This window comes from Pholcus phalangioides, unplaced genomic scaffold (assembly GCF_987345545.1).
Source record: "Pholcus phalangioides strain wild (caught in Gottingen) unplaced genomic scaffold, Ppha-v1.0 ptg000012l_1, whole genome shotgun sequence".
Classification (NCBI taxonomy): domain Eukaryota; kingdom Metazoa; phylum Arthropoda; class Arachnida; order Araneae; family Pholcidae; genus Pholcus; species Pholcus phalangioides.
The window spans coordinates 15314775-15338254 of NW_028301605.1; the positions used below are offsets into that span (position 1 = coordinate 15314775).

General features: G+C 37.6%; 1 protein-coding gene across 1 annotated transcript in view; it reads left to right on the forward strand.

Moving 5' to 3' along the window:
- LOC149079644 (forkhead box protein O1-like) overlaps window positions 1-21901 on the forward strand; it is a 131330-nt gene extending 109429 nt beyond the window's left edge. The window contains exon 2 of the mRNA XM_089240237.1: window positions 15921-21901. Coding sequence (XP_089096363.1) covers window positions 15921-17396 — 1476 coding nt within the window. The 3' untranslated portion in view covers window positions 17397-21901. The remainder of the gene's footprint in view (window positions 1-15920) is intronic.
- Window positions 21902-23480: the final 1579 nt, after the last annotated feature.

Genomic DNA, 23480 nt, shown 5'->3' on the forward strand with positions numbered 1-23480 from the left:
GCAAATCGGAAACCCCCTCCCCCCCATCGGTGATGACGTAATACTTGAACGGCCCCTTAGCTTTTGTTTCCCCGCTTTATAATCGTTTTCAAAGTCGACACAGGGATATTCAACTGTTTTTCAAGATAAGTTTTCACCATTAATTTAAAATTGTTGTCGAATTCTTCCGAAATTTCCGGTTTTCTTACGGAAAGCGCTTTTCCTTTTTCTCGACATTACTAACCGCGGATTTGGCACAGTCAGCCAGGAAGAAAAACCACCACAGCGAACGAAAATTCCGCAGAAAATGATCGAAAGAAGTTACTGTGTATGTTTACTGTCTCTTAGCGGCAGACCTGTACCCTCCAAATGCTTACAATGGACTCTCCCACCCTCTGGGGATAACACTGAAAACATTGGGAGAAAAAAATTCTGAAAGGACATATAACCGTCAAAACAATCGAAACCCGTTTCTTTGGGGCTTGCCGCTTCTGCGTGTTCTCACAAGGAAAGGGTGCCAAGGTGACGTTCTCAAAAAAATTATGAAAAAAAAAAATCAAGTACATTCGTCTCACATAGAAACACACAAAAGTAAAAAAAATTAGCGGCGCAGTGCAGTTATTAAAGTCACAAAAAATTATCAAAGATGGCAACAGTTGGCTACTAATCGGCTCTCGTGCTTCTTGGCGATATCTATGAAAAGTTTCTTTTTCACTTTTCCCTCCAGCTTATTTCTTTTTTTCTCTTTTTTTATCTGTGATGTGATTGTGTTGTTATTACCTGATCATGTGTTGTTTGAGAATGATATCACTCTAAGACTCTAGGGTTGCGGGCTTTTTGAATTCATTCTTGGCCTCTGTTGGCGTTCAAAATATCAATATTTTTTTGAGTGTTCCATAACAATTTCGCCGGGTTTTTTTAAAGTATTTTTGTGCATATCTAAATGATTAGAATCGATGGCAATTTTTTCGAAACGTTTTGAAGACGTCACCTTGGGACACTTTCCTTGTAACGAACAAGTAATAAGCAAATGACTTAAGTGTCTGCTCTGGATGGCCATTAGCCAGCTCGCTGGCTATTTTTGTATACGTCAGCAATCGCCCTAAAATTTATGGCTTTTGCGGTGACAAAATGCAAGGACTGTTGTAGCAACGTTTTTCACTGCATACAAAAAATTGCGCGCATTTCATGTACATGCCAAAGCCCGAAACTGGCCAATTTCTTCAAATATTGACCCGGCCAGTTCACGAAGTGGTCGGTGATTCCTGGCCAAAGTCCGATAACAAAAGACATGATTCGGGATCATCGTCAACTTTTCGTGATAATTATGTCCACGTTAGCTATGGTAACCCATGTCATGTCACGATAGTAGTCACGATGTAATAATTTTTTTCCGCAAAATTTGGCAGAAAAAACTATGTGTTCATACAATTATTTCTATAGTTTTTCCTCTAAAATTTCACTTTTTCCTTTCTCTCGTCACATGAAGCTAATCCAATACAGATATTACGTATCACACGTTGGTGATTTAAAAAATTAATTTGGTTCCTACCGGGGGGGGGGGGGAGTCTTACACCGGCACATCGAGCTTTGGATCTCCAACCACTTCACGAAATGGCCGGCCAAAGTCCGAATCATTTCTGTAATTCGGACTTTGGCCAAAACTCTCGGCCAATTCGCGAAGTGGCCAGCCCCGTCACGAATCGGCCGCACTTCGGGCTTTGGCAGTAACATGTATAAATGACGTTTGTTCAAAAGATTCGGAGTTCGATTCGAAGAGAGGAAACGTTGGATAATTGAGGTTTTGCTGTAGATAGATGATTTTAACATTAGAATGTATAGGAACCAATTGCGACCGAAACCAACAAATTATCGTCGTATAACTGAGTGACGTATAAACGAGGTTCAACAACTGTACTAGGCCCGTCTCTTGGATAATCCTATACCTATGTATGATCCTTCTAGGCATTTAGAATTTCCTCCGCATTTCTTGGAGCGTATTATATGCTGCTGCAACACGATCGTGGGAAAAGGTATGTGTATTCAAGGAAGATGGAGTTCGAAATAGGGAGAGAGAGAAAAAGAACTCGAATATAATTTGGCAGATAATTTCTGTCATTTTTTTTCCGCCTTTTCTTGTGGGCCTTCTTAAGGTTGGTTGAGTACATCAAGAACAAAAAAATACTATATTTCTTTACGGATGGTTTGTCACAGCTTGAGACCAACTAGCTTGGTCCATTCTTGAAGACGGCCGTGGCCGCGAATTTTATTCCCTCGTAAGGTACGTTATAGGTGTACCTCTCATACTCTAACATAGCGGGCACATGGAGGTTGCTTAAGAGAAGGTAATGATGATGATATACTCATTTTTTTTTTTTTTTTACTTGCACCAAGGAAGTAATTTACCGTGAAAATGTCCAGGATTTAATGAAGGATGCTGGTTTCATTCAGCCCTCGTTTTTCCTACGTTATAGGGAAAAAGAACACATTTTCGGTTCCATATTCATTTTTTTTTTTCGATGGCTTTTGTTATGTGTGGAATATGTTTTGTTTGCTGTTAGAGAGAGATGGAGGTAGAGGAATGATTTGTAATTGGTGTGTTTTTGATTATTATGTGTGGAATATGTTTCCTTTCCTTGCTGTTTACAGCAAAGGTGAGAGAGGGATTTGTAATTGAAGATAAAACTTGATGTGAAAATTCTCTCTATATGGGATTTCGATGTTTTCCTCATGGAACTCGCGTGTTGTTCCACCCTAAAGAAAAATGTAGTTTGAAATTTATCTTTCGTTGGCATTTTCTGTAGCAGAAAATGCCAAATTACCGAGTTGAACAACATGGTTCAAGCTTAAGTTGGGCATGGTGTGTCCAGAACTGATCCTCAAAATTTTCCAGGCCTCCCATTGGAATTCTCATTGAGAAATAATGACTATTTTTTGTCCGTTAGATTGTATTATTGCAGTAGAACTGCTGCGTTTTATGTTTATTCTGACATAAACATCTTTTTCGACATGATTTTGAACTTTTTCTCTCTCTCTCTCCAGAAAAAAAAACAAAATAACACTGCTTCAGAAACCATTGTTGAAAGAGCGAGGTTTCAGAAAGTGTTTATGAAAGAGTCCCAAAAGCTAAATGTTTTGAATTGTTCTGCTAAAGAAAAATGTAGTTTGAAATTTCTCTTTCGTTGGTATTTTCTGTAGCATTTATGACTGAGTTGAACGGCATGGTGTAAGCTTAAGTTGAGGGTAGTGTTACTAGAACTGATCCTAGAAATTTTCCAGGCTTGAAAACGCCCATTGAGAAATAATGGCAAATTTTTGTCGGTTTGGTAGTAGTAGTGAAGTAGAACTGCCGTGTTTTACGTTTATTTTTACATTTTTTTCTCAATGAATTTATCTTTTTTTTTCTCTCTCTCCTCAGAAATTAAGTAAATTAAGTAGAAAACTGCTTCAGAAACTTGTTGAAATAGTCATACTTTAGAAGCTATTTTTGAAAAAGCAATGTTTCAGAAATTATTGTTGAAGTAACAAACTTAGAAAACTGTTGTTGAAAGAGCCATACTTTATTTTGTATCATTAACCATTGTCAATTAATGTTGAGAGAGTCGTAGGAACCATTTTTTAAAGAGTTATGCTTCAAGAAGTTGGAAAACCAACGCTTCAAGAACGATTGTTGAAAGAGCAATGGTTCGGGAACGTATGTTGAAAGGCCATGCTTCAGAAACTATTGTTAAATGAGTCGTTTCAGAAACTATTGTTAAAAGGGCAATGCTTCAAAACTATTAATGAAAGACTATGCTTCAGAAACTAATGACGGAAGAGTTGTGATTCAAGAGCTAATGGTAAAAGAAAACATGCTACGGGAATTCTTATTCTCATAGCGATGCTTCAGGAGCTATTGTTGAAAGAATGTTGCTTCAGGAACTATTGTTGAAAGAATGTTGCTTCAGGAACTATTGTTGAAAGAATGTTGCTTCAGGAACTATTGTTGAAAGAATGTTGCTTCAGGAACTATTGTTGAAAAAATGTTGCTTCAGGAACTATTGTTGAAAGAATGTTGCTTCAGGAACTATTGTTGAAAGAATGTTGCTTCAAGAACGTTGTTTTTTTAACTGAAAAACATTCCCCAATTGAAAAAACAACGTATCGAGCTCTTTGATTGTGTAGCATACCTTCAGTCCCGCTGGCTTCTGTAAAATATCAAATGTGTCCCGCGCAGTGTCAAAGTTTGAAGTCTTCAACTTGACTTAGCAGAGAAGAGTTACACTGACAAGACAGAATGTTCATCAATTGATTTCTTCCGCAGTAAATTCAATAACTGCTACTTCTTGTCTCAGGTCTAGCCTATAGGATTTTTAGGTTAATGTCATGGTGTTACTGCATTAAAAAAAAAAATTGTCAAAAAAGATTTTGAGCTGAAACATCGGCTCCCCACCGAGGGGAAGATATAGATTCAGACTCGAATACAAAGTCTCGCCGATCCCGATAACGGTTATCTGTGCTATCAGCGATAAGGCCCGAATAATCTTTTCTGTTATTGACCTGAAACTCATTGACTTGAAATCGGCTTGGAAGACACTAACCCCTTCGAAAAAAAAAGAGGAAAGAACAAATAGACACGTCCGTCGCACCAATGTCAGGAGAGCAATCGAACCAGCCTACCCAAAATAAACCTTCGCTAATTATCGAGAAGATCACCATAATTAATTGCCGGAGCGATTATTAAAAGCTCCGAATCGATACTCGAGACACTATACTCATAGCGTTTCTAATGAGTAGTAGCCTGTCATGACCTTTTACTATTTATTTATTGCTTCAACGCCCGAATGCACGTGCCATAACAGGCCTGAGTGGCAGTTAACACAGTTTCATAACGTTACGGCCAATTTTCACTGGGGCCCTTTTTTTTTTTTATTTTATTCTTGAATATATCTTTTTTTAATTTTCATGAAGCTAGGCCTTTCTTTTATCCTTTGTAGGCCTTCAAGGTCTTAAGTGGGTCAGGGACAGGAATTTTTTTTTTTTTTTTCGCTACTTCTTTGCCTTTTGCTGCCTCTTCTCTGATGTCTTGTCATTATTTTGCGAGATTTTCATGGGCAAAGGAAAAGAGTTGAGGCCGAGGAAAAAGTAGATTCGGTGCCGTGGTGTATATGTGATAAATGCGGTTATTACTCATACTCACCAAGCATTTTGGCAAGTTTGATAAAATTCCCTAAATTAATCACTTCTACCGGTGATTATGCATAGTACCCAATCGGCGTTGATAAATTGACCTCTGCTGGCTAAACGAAAAAAAAAAATTAAATGTACTGAAGTTAGCTTTGGCATTACAGGGCACCACAATTCTGTATTTTTCCTAAATATTTTAACAGTTCACATATTTTACTCGATTTCTGCATGCGTTATTCCGTAGTTTCCCAAACTTTATGTTCCATCCCCCTCCCCACTTGGGGGTGGCCCAGGGGTGTGATGTTGCCCATTTCGGGAAACAGTGCTTTATTCAATGAAAATATTATGTAGCCATATGGAGAGGGGTTGATATAGGTATTTACAGTTGCCGTGTACATTCCGATATTCAATTAAGCAGGGTAACTTTTACATTGTCTCTATGGGAGTGATTTTGGATCCAGAGGATTTTATCAGCGCAAGCGGGACATCAAATTATCCGTTATCCGATTAAGCGGGACCGACTGTAGATGAATTAGATATAATTTATGATGTGTTAGAATTATAACCAATGCCTTAGCATTGATCTAGCTGTTTATGTAGTCATCAGTGTACACTGATTTGCACGAATTATTCAGATGTGTTGAGTTTTTACTCCTTAAGAGTATGTATCGAGTCTCCATGACAAAAATTGCGGATTTCCTGCATAAAGTGTGTATTCGAATAGTATTTCTATCTTCTGTTTGCTTGGAAATATATTGTTTTGTGACACAATTGGAAAGACGAATTTTCATTAGCCATAACGACTCATAGAGCCAAGTTTTGAAACTTCTCATTGATTTCTGGTTGAAATAAAGAAGCACCAAAATGTAAGTACAATGAGAGCCAAGGTGTTTCGAAAATATCGCTTGGCGCCTTTATTCTTGAGAGCGCCAGGGAAGTTCTGTGGTAGATTCGATGTGTCAATATTGATGTTCCCGCTACCATTGTCGGTGGGACTAGATCTTGTTCGCTTCGGGTATTTTCGGAATTAGAGAACCGTGTGTTTTTCCGACTGAGAAATTACAGTTGGATGCATGCAATACACCTTGGCGAGCCGTGCGAAATGCCAACTCATGCACGTATTTTCACGGTATTATTATAGGGGTACCTATGAATCATGTAAAACAAATATTCCAAGTCGGATATTCGGGGGAATGGGATTATTAATTTATTTATAAGATTAAAATATGTATCTTATATTAGTGGCTACAGAGATTACTTTTTCCACATCTAAGTCATGATGAATCCAATGTAGTATAATGCCGATAATCATGTCCATCAAATACTGGTATGAATTATTCATCGATATATGAAAACAATTCAAGTCTCGGGATGTACAATTGCGATCGAATTCGATATTTCAAGCTATTAAAGCTGGATATCTCACAGATTTGACATGATCAATTATCTTTCCCGTGAAATACATTTTAAATCACTACACAGACTTGATGTAGCATTTTTGCGCCCAGGGTTATTTTATAAGTAAAGCCTGGATTATACGCATTTGCATATTTTGGACTTTTTTTTAGTATTAATGCATATAAAAATGCATAGAATCAAAGAATTTTCAGAATAAGGGGCCCATTCAAGTATTACGTCAGCATATTTTTAGCCATTTTTGAACCCCCCACCCCCCCCCCCCCTTGTCAGCAAAATTTCGTCAGCAGCTTAGAATATTTCATATCTTCAAAAAAAGGGTGGTTGATGACGTAAGCAATCTTCAAACCCCCCCCCCTCCCCCTCTTGTCATCAAAAGTCAGCAAATCCGAACCCCCTCCCCACCCCACTTGATGCTGACGTAATACTTGAATGACCCCTAAGCGAATATTTTTGAAAATTTATTTAAGCTCAATCACTTATTTTCAAATAAATATTGCTCATAATATTTTAACATAGGTTTCTCTTTTTTTCCGCAGGAAGGATTTAATGAATTGATAATTAATAGAGATGTTTTTAGTATTGTATGTTTCCAAATATCAACCGTTTTATTGAAAGTCCGGAATTACGCTATCAAAGTTTGGTAAAAGATCTTTTACAAAATGCAAAACTTGAAAAGAAACAACTGATAAGCCTATCTACCACATTAGCTCGAATGTAACCGATAAGCTTACCGGTTGCATTTTTCAAAGGGCTTTTATCAAACTTTTATAGTGTAATACCAGCCTAACGCTATTTCTAGAGGTTTATGTTAAAAGTGTAAAATTTTCTTTTAGAAATAGTGTAGAAATTCTTTCTTACTCGTACAGTGAAACCTCGATATAACGATACTGCTGATCGAGAATAAATATCGTGGTACAGGGATTATCATTCTAGCGAGAAGCAGAAGTTTAATATTAGAATGTAGACAAGACGACAAAAAAATATCGTTGCGGAGGGATTTATTGTTATATCGAGTAGAGAGGTTTCACTGTATTTCGTTACCCCAATGGAATAACTTCATGCAAAATACAGTGAAAATCGGTTATAACGACAATAAATATTCCTCGTAATTTTGTTAATCCGAAAATCGTTTATTAATTACAAATCGTTATATCCGAGGTGCCGTTACAATCGGTTGGCGTTGTCCATAGTCATTTAAACATTTAATCAGATGCAATCAAACACAAAGATGAACTCATTTCGCTACGATTATCGCACATTTCATAGAGAAAGATATACAATAAATTACGATGATAATAAACACGGGACGTCGCCAATTTTCGCTAAAAATGTTGTTAATTGTCGGCGAAATCGCCAATTATTAATTATAAATAGCTCTTGTCCGGATAATAAAATGATACAACAAATCTGCAAGGGAAATGGAAGTTATTTTTTTCCCGAACAAAAAAAAAACGTTCTACATGGCAAATATATGAAATGAAATTTATAATCATATTTTATAATTTATAAATTATGCAAACTATCTTTATTCCCTGATTTTAGTATTTGAATTGATGCTTCTCGGTGGGAAAAAAAAAATGGGACTTTTTATGTGAATTTCTTGGGGAAAAAGCAGCAAAGTGACGAAAAATGCGTCGCGCAATTCCGGGGTCGGTGCATTTTCATCGACGTTGTAAGCAATTTCCATTCCCACAGGAATCAGCCATAGACATTACAAACGAGTGCGTTATAACGAAGTTCTAATGTATTCGATTTAATCTGATAAAAAAAAAAAAATTTCGCTGAAAAAGGGAGCGATCCTGAAAACGTCAGCATCGGTTGTTAAGAAAAATTTTCACAGAATCTTCAATGCCGTTATAACCGAGTCTGACTCCGGTATTTATTTTCCTGTCAAAAAATACTACAATCTAATTCCTTTTTTTTTTTCCGCTGGGGTTAAATTGTTAAAAGAAAAATAAATCCGCGTGAATTTCGCTATAGCCGGACTCAGTGGATTTCATCGATATCCGTCGGATTTGGATTATACAATGGCGTGAGAAAATAATGGAAATGCGTGTATTATTATTATTATGATTATTGTATAAAAAGATCCCAAACGGCAGGCAAGGAGGCAGCCAACCTGATGCGCTTCATTGACGAGAATGTTCTTGTCCTTGACTTAGCTTTATAATATGTAGGTCGCCAATTGACCTACATTATTAATTCTTTCGCTAGAAATTTTCTACACATTTTTATTGTACATCTATATAGGTATAATAAAATACTTTCTGGACCCCCCCCCCTTTTCTTGACTTAATCTGTATGCACTAGTGTCACCAATATTCGTGTCCCGTTTCCCCCCTCCCCTTGTCAACGTCATTGGAAGGAATACGATTGGTACCTTGAGCAGTTTTCGACTTGCTTATTTGAGCGTGGATCAAATCTCGTGTACTCCCTTTTTTTCTGCAGATTTTCAGCCATTTTTGACCCCCGCCCCTTTTCAGCAAAAGTCAGCAAAACACTAACCCCCGCCCCGTCAGCAAAATTTCGTCAACAGCTTCGAATATTTCATATCTTCAAAAAGGGGTGGTTGATGACGTAAGCAACCTTCAAATCCCCTTTCCCCCCTTGTCATCAAAAGTCAGCAAATCCGAACCCCCCCCCCCCCGATGCCGACGTAATACTTGAATGACCCCTTTGGAGTCTTGAATTGAGACTGATTTCATAACTTTCAAGAAATACAGTCGAACCCCTTTTTAACGAATACCGTTATAGCGAAAATCTCGTTTTAACGAAGACTTTTCTAAACTCTCAAATAAGTGTACATAGAAACAATGCAAACAACCTGAAATTCCTTTATAGCGAAATTTCGTTATAACGAAGTTATTTCTCCGGTCTCTTGGAGTTCGCTATAACGGGACTCGACTGTATACAGGGTATCCCACAGGGGCTGGACAAATCTAAAAAAAAAAATCCATGCCCGAATCAGTATTGTTCCGGCTAATTTCTCACAAGTCCTTGAAATGAGCAGAGGATGAAACAAAATACTGGGCGTCATGGATTTATTGCACAGAACAGCTATACACACGTGTACGTGTATTTGCATGCAGAGATCTTGACGGAACGTGACCTACAGATATAATGCGATCGGCAAATAATGTCTCGTTCCCTCCTCCCGCGCGATACAATTTCAGCAACTGCATAGTTCCGCAGAAGCTGCGTCACTTATAAAAGCCAAATAAACCTTCTAGAAATATCTCGATGGTTCGCATGACATCTTTACACGAATGTTCCGTATATGCAGCTACCTTAAAACCATGCCAGTTGGGCAACTTCTCGAGAGGCGGCTGGGCGGCAACTGGTTAAATGTCAGGCAGTTGAGTGTATTTTGTGTAATGTACACTTTGTATACAATCGCTTTCGTGGCCCGGGGGATTTGAGGGGACACACACACTCATACTTCCGGCGAAACTCAAACGGTAGTAAATTGCGTATGGTGATAGACCAGAGTTGTGTGTGCTCAGTTTGAATGAATGCCGAATCGGAGCGGTCACCAACAGGTTTGTCGTTGATTTGGCGAGATTTAGAGATATGTGTCACTGATTATTTATTGGTGAAAGATTACATAATACATGATAAATATATATATAATGATTATTTACATAATTTTCTCGTAACAATATTATACATGCTCAAAAAACAATGCTTAGTTTTCCCTTATGAGCAAATTTTTTTCCACGAATGTAGTGCTATCTATTGATAAAAATATGCACAGAATATAGAAAATTAAGAGCGTTGCACTACATTGAAAAACAAAATTATTTCTTTGATGAAATCTCAAAATTTTCTACAACCAAGAAACTTCCAACACGGGCCGATTTTGGGCAATTTGTCCTATCGACCAATGAGCATATCGGTTACACTCGAGCGAATGCAACCGATAAGCTTTTTTTGTCAAGTTTTGTAAAAGAATTTTCATAAAACTTTCATAATATGGTCAAACGAAATTTCCCTTTTCATGATATTTTCCCCCATACATTCAAAACATGTTGCCATAAATTGATAAAATACTTAAAGAATTTTAAATGTAATGAGATAGAGAAATATATATATTTTACTGTGTGCATATATATTTTTGCATTTCTTCTGTTTGATGCTCGCAAAATTTCCCATAAACCCTAAAAAAATTCTCCCAGTTTTTTGGATTTTTTACATACCCCGGGCAAGAGATTTATTTGTCCAGCCCTGGTTGCCGCATAGATTCGCAAACCGTTTAAAAATTGAAGAAATTGGTATATATTTTTGAATGCGGTTTATACGAAAAATTTATCCTCGCGGATAATGATTTTTCTGTGGTGCAAGAAAAAAAAAATTAGTTGAAATTCTTCGGATAGAGGGCGCTGCTGAAAGCAAATCGGAGTCCTATAAAATGCAGGGTATACGATTAACTGCTCATTTCTCAGTTTTACTGTTAATGGTGCTTACATAAGGTTTTCATGGTGATGTTGACATTGGTGTACTTACTATTGCTGAAGCACTTATACCTCAGCCACACGAGTTGCCGGCTGAATCTTTAGGCCTCTTTCGCACACATCGGTTTTGTCTGTATAGAAAAATGCCGGCCGTCTTTTTTTCCGTGGGCAGGGAGCAGTAAACCGAAGGAAGAATAGCCCCCCCCCCCCCCACCAAAGGACGGGGGGGTGGATTTTTTCCGTCCAGTGGTGCTGATGCAGCCAGCCCAACGCCTAACAAAAGACAATGACTAGAGGGCAAAAACCGGACGGTTTCGTCCGGATGGAACCGGTGTGTGAAAGGACCCTTTTATATATATATATATATATATATACGGGTGTTTCGGACACACAAGGGATTGAAGAAAGGTTCGAATCAAATCACTTGTGATTTTTCATAACTTTTCTTCTGATCTTCTGAACCTTCTCTTCTTCCATTTTCTATATTCTAACCCACGTTTGTGTTTTTCTTTGGAGTATCGTTATTGGTCATCTTTATGGTTTGGGTAATATGGTATCTATTTATATCTGGCATTGAAATTTGGAAAGGAATTTGAATCTTATTCTCAATGACCATTTGATATTTCGATTTTGCATCTGTCTCAGTTACACTTGAAATTGCTTGTAACTTGGAAAAGAGCTAGTGTTTCCTCCATTTCCCCCCCCCCCCCCCCGTCTCATCAATAATGAATATCCGAAAAGAAGAATCGATTTGAAAGCAACAGTTTTATCGGCCTCAGAAAATGATGCATTTGCGTGTCCGATTCGATCTAATCTCTTTACACGGCATAGAATACGTTTTTTTTCTTGTGCTTTTTCCCATTCACCGCGGTCATCTCTCGGTGAACCATCACTTTTTTTCTTTCTCAATTTGCGTGCACTGTACATCTACATGGAGTCGCTTGTCCATTTGTCACGGCGTATTAAAGGAAAAGTGCCATGCTACATGGAATCCTTTATTTTCTTCTCCCTTTCCCCCCCCCCCCCCAACATGCCATGCGTATCCTTCCTTCCGAAGATCGGAAGGTCACGATGACGGTGTTCCAACAAGTGGAGTTTGATAGTACACGTGTCTTGATCGTGGATATATAATAGGTATCCTATAATAATACCTTTATTTTTTGAAATGCAGAATGCTGAAGTGTTTCGACACATGCGAATGCTGGGGTTTCCTTTTGTGTGAGTCAGAAATTGTGCTTGGTCAAGGACAAGTAATCGCTGGTGCTTTCCACCGTGATCAATGTCGTTATTAGAAATCGATAGACAAGCCACAAATGAACGAAATTATCGATTTCTAAAAATTGAGTGCTTGAGGCATTTCATTGAATGCATTTGTACAAACGGTACCCATCGGAAAATCATTCTTTGAGTAATTTACACTGTTCCTCGCAACCTAATGAAACATTACCAACACCAAGGGTTCATAATCAGAGGTCTGTAACTAGCTTATATATCTCTTCTGGAGACAGAGCAGGGGACAGTTTCTTTTTATTAATGGTGGTCAAGGAATCCCTGATCTGAATGCCTGTATGATTTTTTGGCTCATATATTCCTTCATACACGTAGCTTATATCTTCTCTAGAGACAGCAGGATTAACAGTCAGTTTGGTCGGGTCCGTAATGGTTTCAAACTTCGAGGCGCAAATATATGAGCTGATCTCCCCGTTAAAAAAGTCTCGCCACAGAGAGCGACAGGCCTACAACGGTACAAATATTCAATCATTACACTCATAATTTGGAAAAAAGATGGAAGCACCATAATAAGCCTTACACAGAAACAAAACTTCACGTTAGGTTCACAACACGTACACAATTTGCATACCAACATGTATCAATTCCAAGTTCCGCAGGAGAATATGGACGAGAGGTGATTGTATGGTTTAGTTAGTAGTCGTAGTGGGTTTGGTAATCGTGGTCAAGGGACCCCTGGTCTGAATGGCATATGTTGGTTTTTTTTTCACTGTGGTCCACCTCCTCTGAATAACTTACAAATTGCTTATATCCTCTCTATCGGGGTTTAAAAACATGGGTTTCAGTCAGTTTGGTAATGGAACTCCACCTCCTGGGGTTCCTTGGAGATATGTCAGAGGGTCCGTTAGCTTGGCTCCAGAAAACAACTCATTGCTTGTATTTTAATATTACTTTGTAAAGAAGCCCCCCCCCCCCCATGTCATTGGCTCAGGTGGTCGCCGGTCGACTTCATCTTATTGGCACAAGGAGTCTATAAAACACAAACTGTTAAAAACCTTTGATCTGTCCACCGCACGGCATTGAAGTTGAACTCTTCGGAGGTGTGTAGATTATTTTTATGTACAGATTAATTCAGCTGCCCCCCCCCCCCCCACAAAAAGCTGTCCAGGCCTAGAGATTTTGGTAACCAAAAAGTCCTTCTAGAGATGAATTTATCACCAAGAAGTCCACTATTTGCCACGGTGAAATTCAGCCTGAATTGACACGATCTATGTTTGATTATTCCCGTCGCACTTTCATAGTATGATAATAATTTTGTAACCTTGAATATATATTTGTATAAGCTCTCTCCCTCTTAATATGATGATTTCAACAATTTTTTTCCGGCCTAATCGTATATTACGCTTCACACGTCAATTGTTATTACTTATCAACCACTATACACAATGTTTATTGAATGAAATATTTGGAGTTAATGGAAAATATGTTGCTAGGTTAAGTTAAAATAAGTACATTTGAGAGTAGGTACTGGCCTCCAAGCATTCGTGTTGTCATCAATACGTATATTTAGTTGTTTTATTTTTGTCCTCTGTTAAGCAAATAGAGGGTGCTTACTTTCCTTGTGCAAAGTAAAAATCTGAGTTATTGTGATCACATTGTCTTATATATAAATGTGAAAGTATGTATGTATGTATGTATGTATGTATGTATGTATGTATGTATGCTCTTTATACAAATCTACAGTTTTAGACCGATCATCGCCAGATTTTGCATATATACCAAACAGGACCGGGATTGAGCCGTAGGCTACTTTAAAAGTTCGTCAGAGCTGGGCAAATGCCCGAAATGGGCGAAAAACTGTCGGGCAACAATGGTTTTGGGGGCCTCAACAATCACTTTCGGAACGTTTACTTTGGTTACCGTGGTTCCCAACAATGCGTTTCAGACGTGTATATGTCTTTACAATGGTTTGTCACATCTTTAACACTGCCATCATTACAGTTTATTCCTTTATAATGGTTTGGCTCTTTTCCAATACTCCCAGTAATTAAAAAAAAACCCTGGAAGCGCCAGATATTTTTGCTTGCATGTATACAGGGTGTCCTGTAAGTGCTAATGTGGCCTTTATCTCATCAACCACCCATCGTTGAGGTATAGTTTCAATTTAAAAAGTGCTTAAAAGGAGTTTGAATAATATTCGCTGTAGAAGCTGGACATATGGCGTCACTAACAACAGAGAACAACAACTACGGCGATAAAACTGGGAATAAAAATGTTCAACGCCAGCTGATGAACTCAATGCTTGCCTCAAATCATCAGCACTCTACTTCACCAAACACCAACTCTGGCCATATCGCTACATTGCAATTTACTGCCATTAGTGAGATGGGTTGGAAGTGAAGGTGGTGTGCTGTCTATCGGTGGTCGCCTCGAGTTTGTTAGGACATCAACACTCTGGCATGAAGCTAAAAAATTATCATTATCCACCAACATGCGAGCTCAACTGCAAAATGACTCAGCACTGCTATCATTTTCACATCAGTTGATCAAACTTGGCAATGGAAGAATTCCCGTAGACCCAAGCACTAGACTGATAACGTTCCCAACTGGATTTTGCCAGTTATTATATATATAAACTCAGTTCAAGAACTTGCAGACCACGTTTTCCCAAACATTCAACAAAATCACCGAAACCATGAGTGGCTTTGTGAGAGTGCGATTCTGGCACCGAAAAATGGCAGTGTGAACAAGATCAACGGAAAAATCCTAAAAATTATTTCGGGAGACTCCACATCTTACAAATCGGTTGACACTGTCACAGACACAGCGCAGACAGTTCTGTATCCTGCAGAATGTCTGAACTCTTTGGATATTCCGGGTGTGCCACCACACAACTTGACCCTCAAAGTCGGAGCACCTATAATGATTTTGAGAAATTTGGAAACACCAATGCTCTGCAATAGCAACAGACTCTGCGTGAAGAAATTGCACAATTACATCATCGAAGCAACGATTCTAACTGGATGTGCCAAAAGAAGACGTCTTCATTCCACGTACCCCAATTATCACTGGAGAAATGTCATTCACTTTCAAGCGATTACAGTTCCCGATTCGTTTAGCTTTTGCCATGACAATCAACAAAGCGCAAGGCCAGTCGTTAGGCCAGTGGCAGGTATCAACTTACTTGAGCCCTGTTTTTCACACGGACACCTTTTCGTCGCCTGTTCGCGTGTTGGTAATAGCAAAAATTTGTACATCTACACACCAGATGGAAAAAGAAAAAGTATTGTGTATCCACAAGCGATTGCCTGAAGATTTTAATTAAAATATTTAAAAATAAAAGTAATTTTTTCTTACTTGATGCAGAAATTTTTTTGATTAAGAAGTAATTAATAAGCTATACATTTTTTACGGGGCGGGCAACGTCGCCGGGTATCAGCTAGTAATTAAATATAATTTTCATTTCATTTTTGATGTCTGATTTATTCGAGAAGCTTTATTAATATTGATCCTTCGTTAGTTTTCAATTTACAAACTATACTAATGTTGTGAAATGGCAACTGAATTGCTTCCCGCTTATTCGGATATTGTGTGCTGGAATCGTTGATATCCGATTGAGCGGGGCCGACTGTAGTTGGTGTGCAGATTTTAATGAATGTATTTTTTTTCTTCTAGAATTCGATCCGGCACAACTTGTCTCTTCACAACCGCTTCATGCGCGTCCAGAACGAGGGAACGGGCAAAAGCTCCTGGTGGATGATCAACCCTGATGCCAAGCCTGGAAAAGCGGCGCGACGAAGGGCCACGAGCATGGAGACCCAGAAGTACGAGAAGAAACGCGGCCGCGTTAAGAAGAAAGTCGAGGCCCTGCGCAACGGCCAGTCGGCGGCGACTCCGAGTCCCAGTTCCTCCATATCCGAGGGTCAGGACATGTTTCCGGAATCTCCAGTCCATCACGGCTTCCAGCTAAGTCCAGACTTCCGTCCGAGGGCCTCCTCCAACGCAAGCTCTTGCGGGCGCTTGTCCCCGATACCGGCCGTTGAATCCGACATGCACGACAGCGAGGTGCCGCCGCTGTCGCCGATACCCTGGAACTCCGAACTTGTGCATTTATACGAGCCCCCGGCCCAGCAACGGCCGTCGGCCAGCCCCAACGGCTCTGTCATGGACAGGTTCACGACGGATAACCTGGTGGAATCTCTTGCGGAATCTATGAAGCTTAGAAGCAACAGCTCTAGCGGGGGTATCGGGGATGGGTACAGGTTGCCGGATTGCGCCCTGAAGTCACTATCGAACGGGCGAGTGCCGCAGGGTATCAACGCGGACGCGTACGGCATGAGCTACAAGCAACAGTTCGGATCCGGTGGTGGCGGCGTCAGTAGGTTAACCAACGGGGACGGTGCCTACCACCGTCTGCAGCAGCCTCCTCCATACCAGCAACCGAGTCCGCTGTCCGAGTCCAACGGCGTCGTCGCGACCGGTAACGGCAGTTCTGCTGGGAATGGACTTCCGTCTCTGAGCCCGACTATAATCCACAAACAAAGCCCTCCACAAGTGATGGAAACCGGAATGAACGGCAGCTCCTACACTCTGACAAGACTGCAAACCCTAAATGCTGGCGGCGCCAACGTCCAGTCCATATCGCCAACACGCAGCAGCGTCGAGTCCCTGATGCAGTCCAGTGGCGGCTACATGTCGGAGCAGAGATCTCATCATCACATGCGCTTCATGGACAACGTCGAGGCATTGGTCGCGAGTCCCGTTTCGTACAGAGAAGTCAAGAACCCCCACGTGACGACGACGTCGCCGCTCCTGCACCAGCAGCTCCAGCAGGGCTGCCACCAGACACCGTCACCGCCGCCATCATATCATCATCAGCAACAGCAGCAGTCGTCGTCTAGTTCCGGCACGTCGCTGTCCAGCACGGCCAACCACGTCGTCGGTCACCTCCTGTACAACGCCCTTCCGCAGGACCTCGATTTCGACGCCGTCCAGGGCGGTCTCGAATGCGACGTCGACCAAGTCATCAGGCACGAACTGAGCGTCGACGGCAACCTCGACTTCAATTTCGATCCCATGAACGCGTCGTCCAGCGGGTCGACCGTGCCGCATCCAGTCACCATGACCACGACGCGGTCATGGGTCCACTGAATTCAACAAAAAGGGAAGAGATCTCTCTCCTCTAACGAGAAGGGTGATGAAAAATCCCACGCGTCCTTCTCACCTTGCCATAAGTCATTGATGTTGTTATTTTGCAGCCGCCCGCCCCCCCCCCCCTCCTCCTTCAACATGCTTTTTTTGTAACCGTGAATTGTTCGTGAGCACAAAATTCAGAACTTGGAACATCAATCTCCATTTCCCCCTCCATCAAGATCGACTGAATTCACATGGATTCGTCTCCTAAAATGGACTATTCCTCTTCGATAAAAGTACAAATTAAACTGTGTTTGGTGTGCGTTGAATTCGGGGGAGAAAAAAATGGTGCTGGTTTTTTTTTTTATTTCTGTCTCTCGTGTGGACTATCCATGTTCACACATGTTCACTTTTTTTTTTATGGCTTCCAAAGCTAATGGATCCTGTTCATGGTGTATGATTGGAATGCAGCTGATTTTCTTTTTTCAATTCAGATTCATTCTAGAAGAGTCCACGTCATGCACCTCAACCTCCTTTAAATCTTCCCCATGTTTGGTTTTTATCTCTCGTTTAATTATGTTGTTAATCTTTTAGTTATAAATTAGATTTTAATGTTTTATTTCATCGATCAATGTTTTAATGATTTTCTTGTTCTTTGATGAGAAAAAAAAAAAGAAGCTCTGATTGCACACCTAGAATACACAGTTGAGAGATTTGGCGGTTATTTTTGTTCGCCAAATTCTGAGAAATGGTTCTCGAAACTTCTACTACGTTGCGCCCTGATAGCGATAACAATAAAAATTTAATTATTGTTGTTTTTCAACCCAGGGGGTTAGCGCTAGCTTTTTTTTTACTTATTTTCCATTCGTTTGTAGTCAGAAGCGGGTTGTTTCATGGCGCTGGCACCTGTGAGCTATTCGAAATTTCAAAAATTTCACGCCCTTTTCCCGTTATAATTTAATGTCCTTGACCACTCCACTCATTACTGAAATTTGCTGCCCCTCAGAACTTGCCACCATGGGCTATAACCCCCTCTTGAAATACGACTCAGCTTGTAGTAATTTTGGCTCTGTGGCGTCGGAAGTGTTTCGAACCTGTAGGTGCTCGTCTTGAGATTTATGTGGGAGGTTTTGTGATGTATGAATCAATTCTTCGGGTGCTCTAACCAGCACCTCCTAGGGTTAGAAGGCCTCCGCACGATGCTCATGACGTCACGCAAGTAGTCCATTCTCATTCAGAATATTCAGAGAAAAAAGTCCGTTGCACGTGATAGTATCATCGTTGTGCGGAAAAGAAACGATCTGGCACAGAGTTGGCGATTTCTATGCCCCACATCCAATCACCGTGCGGTGAGCCAACCCAAAAGATTCTACGCCAAAATAAGAAGAAACGAAATAGGATGCTGTGGTGCAAAATGTGGAAAACTTGCTAGGTAGTCTTATCGGTCTACTCTCATGATGAACTACTCTCATGATGACAAATGAACTTGTCAACATGTGCGAAGGCTTTCTATCCTCTAGGAGCTGCTTGGAGCCGTCCTACAAATTGCAGCCCCCCCCCCCGGCTCCGATGCCACTGTTTTGGCTAATAAGCAGTGTTGCCAACAATCAAAATTTTTCCACCTACAGTAGACTCGACAATCCGGCGTTTTTTTACTAGAGTTTTTCCCGTATGTCTGTGCGCAGGCGTTTATATTATTTAAATTTGCTTTTTCAATTGACTTCTCCAACAATCCGATGATTTCGATAACCCGGCACACCCTGGTCTATCTAATCGCCAAATGAAAAATTTCGTCACGATTTGGCAACCTTTCTTAGTAAGTATGGCAATATCCTTTGTCCTGCTTGATGCAGGCTTTTGAGAACCGTAGCTGTATCGTATTCTAGGTTGCATTAGGTCGTGAAAATGCATGACTTATATATATTCTTGTGACCATACTATGAGGTGCATGGATCGTGCCACTCATGAGCAGCATTCGTCCGAGCCAAGTTTGATCATCAAGGATAAATGAAAAGACAGAAAACTCGTGACGGTACGTCGCTGATATTGTTGTACAGCTCCTCGAAACCGCTTCTAAACACACACACAGACAATATCATATAATCACAAAAATTGTGTTCACGTCAAGTCCGTTTCCGTGTGTCGTCATCATTCATTCATTTGCATGACTGTTAGCGTAATAAAGAGACTCTCTTCGTTCCTGGAATTCCGTTATGTTAATGAGAAAAATACCAAGAAAAATATTCAAAAAAAAATTGACAATTGTACATTTGTATCGTATAAATATATATATATTATATATGTGTATGTAAAAGAATTATATATATTATATGGACTGAGATAAAGAGGACTCTTTTCGGGTCCTCTTCTGTTTAAAGGTGCTCCACCAGTAGTGTGTAAAAAAAAAAAATTTAACCCGAAAAATTCATTTTCAGGACCATCAAATAAAACTCTATTGAAAAATTGTATAAAATATTTTTTGTCCGGTTGTTGTATGAGAAGGATAAACAAAAATTTTTTTTCCGGCTAAATAATCAATTGATTATGTATAGAATTATCTTGAAATCGCCATGTATTATGTGTATTTGAGCTATAAATATATATATTTGTAGACGTTATTCACACACAATCTCGTGGAGGAGTATTATTATTATAAAAGAAAAGATGAATACTAGCCAAAACTTGTTTTTTTTTTATTGTAAATATGTAATTGGTTGTTATATCATGATGGATATAAATGAATATATATATATATAAATATATATATTATATATTGTTTAAATGATGAATATATAATGTATGATGTGCCAGTGTGTGTTTGTTCGTGGAAAAAAAAATTATTAATAATTATTATATAGAAATGTTTTTCCTTTTTCTTTTTTGGAAGTTTGTATATTATTACAGTCATCATTGTTGTCGTTCCATTGTTGCATGATGAAGACTAAACAAAAAATATCTCGATTGCGACTTTTATAATTATCATTGAATATTATCATTAAATTTATGGTGCAAAAAATCTCTGAAAACTCATCATTTAATTATTTGTTACAATAAATATGTAAGTTTTTCGGGGTTTTTTTTTGTGACTGATGTGAAATTTTTTTATTTTGCAATAATTAATCAAAAATGTTTTTTTCTTCAATGAATGGGTGCTATGCATTTTATATAATCAAAATTTTAAATTTCATACGTGTAATACAGTGTATAATTAGTTTTTTTTTAGATTCGAATCGGAAATCAAAATTTATTTAATCTTTATTTATTTTTTTTTGTAATCAAAATTTACTTTTTTTTTTGCACAATGTTTGGTTTTGCCTTGCTTGGAATCAAAAATGTTATGATTGTATCGCGATGTTATAGTTGAAAATTTGTTTGCGAAATTATAATTCAAAAACGATGTCTGATGTTTACATATGCTACTGATATTATGCATAATGATGCGAACGTACATATTTTAATTTTTTTATTAATTTGTTTTTAATGTTTTTATAGAAATAATTTGATTCTTTTTGATTATCAATTACTACTGTACAATATAGAACGCTTTTATACTCGAATATATGACGTGTAACGTTTTAAACAATAATTTAGTGATTAATAATTCGGTAACATTTCAAAAAAAAAATTCTACATTATCTTCAATCTTGTTTTCATTCGATGCAAAAATTTAAATACTTACAAAAAATTATTTTCTTTCCATGCTTATTTATATTTTATTGTACTTTGGAAAATTGCAATTACGTTGAAATCAAAAAATTATTTTTTTTAATTTTTAGGTTTTTTTTAAAGTTTGTATAGTATGTTATGCACTCACAAAATAAAATTAATTCAGTTTGAGAAAAATCCGAATTTTTCAAATTTTTTTCAATTGATTACTTTTAGTCAAATAGGCTATCAACATTTCATGCGTTAAAAGTCCAATGATTTCTTCAGTTGAAAGCGGAATAATACAGTACAGTATCTATCTCGATATAACAGTCTAATAATTAACTTCACTCAAAAATATATTTTTTAATTGTGTGAAAATTTATAACAACTTATTAAGTCAAAAACTAGAATATTTAATGAAAAATCTGATTATTTCCTCTGTTGAAAAACGTATTGATCTCTTTACTTGAAAGTCCAATGAAATTTTCAGTTAAAAATATGGTACCTTCATACAAAAATACAATTTCTTAATTTTAAAATCTTACACAAAAAATTTCTTCATTCAAAAATCAAACACAATATCATAATTGGAACTTCAATAGTTTCTTCATATAAACGTCTTAGTCTAATATATTGATTTCTTCTCCCGTTTAAAAAGCCTAATATTGTTTCTTTCTTTAAAAATACAATATCAATTTCTTCAGTTATTAAAAATCTAATACTGATTTCTTCAGTTATTAAAAATCTAATACTGATTTCTTCAGTTAGTAAAAATCTAATACTGATTTCTTCCATTAAATATCTAGCATTAACTTCTACAGTGAAAAATCCAATATCTATTTATTTAGTAAACAAACCTAATACTGATTTTCTCTCTCTCTTCCATTAAAAATCTTATATTGATTTCGTCACTTAAAAATCGAATGCTAACTTCTAAAGTTAAAAATACAATATTGATTTTCTGAGTTAAAAATCTAATATTTTTTTGTATCTTCACATACAAATATAATTTCCCAATTTTAAAAACCTGCATTATTTCCTTTGTTAGAAATCTGATTATTTCGTTACTTAAAAAAAACCTGAACATTTCTTTAGTTAAAAATCGAACGCTATATCCTTAGTGCAAACCTCATTGATTTTTTTCAGTAAAAAATCTGATAACTGCTTTTTAACTAAAAATTTAATATTGATTTCTTCATTTGAAAATTTAATATCGATTTCTTCATTTGGAAATTTAATATCGATTTCTTCATTTGGAAATTTAATATCGATTTCTTCATTTAAAAATTTAATATCGATTTTTTTCCCCACAGTTAAGAATCCGGTAATTTTTCTTTCAAAAATTTAGTTCCTTATTTAAAAATATGATTTCTTGGTGCAAAACTTTTGTCGTTTCTCCAATTATTTTCGATTGAATTATCTAATTTAAAAAAAAAACAAATTTGAAAAAAAAATTTACCTACAAAAGAAATCAATCAATAATTCCGTTATTATTCCAAAAATCAACCTTTCACTCTCTCCATTTTACTCTTCAATTTTCTAAGATTCTATAATATCTATTGAACTATTTTTCGATGTCAAATATTATTGATGGCCACTTTGAGCTTCTTATCATGAAAATTAGCAAAAAAAAAAACTGGTAATTCACAATTTTCAGAATACTATGAATAATAGAATCGAAGCTATGATGAAAAAAATAAATAAAAACCTGGTTGTAATTCTTCATTGAATTTTGCTCAACGATCGAATAGTGATATTGGAAAAATGATATAATTAGTCCAAAATGTTTTTTCTTGGATTCATTTTAGTCATTATAAATTTATATATATTAATATATATATATTAAATATATATATACACGTGCGTAAATATACATATATTTTCTCTCGATTTTTCGCAAGTGAAAATGGCCTTCGATCAAAAAAAAGTGCTAATTACTCTTATTATCTATACATAAATATAAATGTCTATATATGTATACAAACAGAGAAATACGTCTGTATAAAACATGTATACAATGTTCGTAGTGGATTGAAAAATTTAGGTTTACTATAACAGATTCCCATCTATTGCATGGAATATTACTGGTGCTTTGCTGTATTGCCTTGGGGCTCGCCATTTTTTTTTTTTTTGGGGAGCCCCAATTGTTATTTGTAAGAGAGAAAAAAAAATTAAAATCGAATTTATACAAATTTCCTCTCATTGTAAATTAAGTATTTGGTGGTGGTGGTGTTGTTGGTTTTTTTTTGCGTCCATTTAAGTGATTTGTTAGCCCTAAAGACATCGAGGGGGATGGATATATTATTGAGATTAATACCATTCATTGAATTTTTAATTGTAGTTTTGATGATTGGAATTTGAAATTCAATTTTTCCGCATGCTAGTTATTGGTGTAAGTAATCACAGGGTTCTTGCTGGCTCTTTTGGTAATTACGACAATTTGGTTGACCAAAT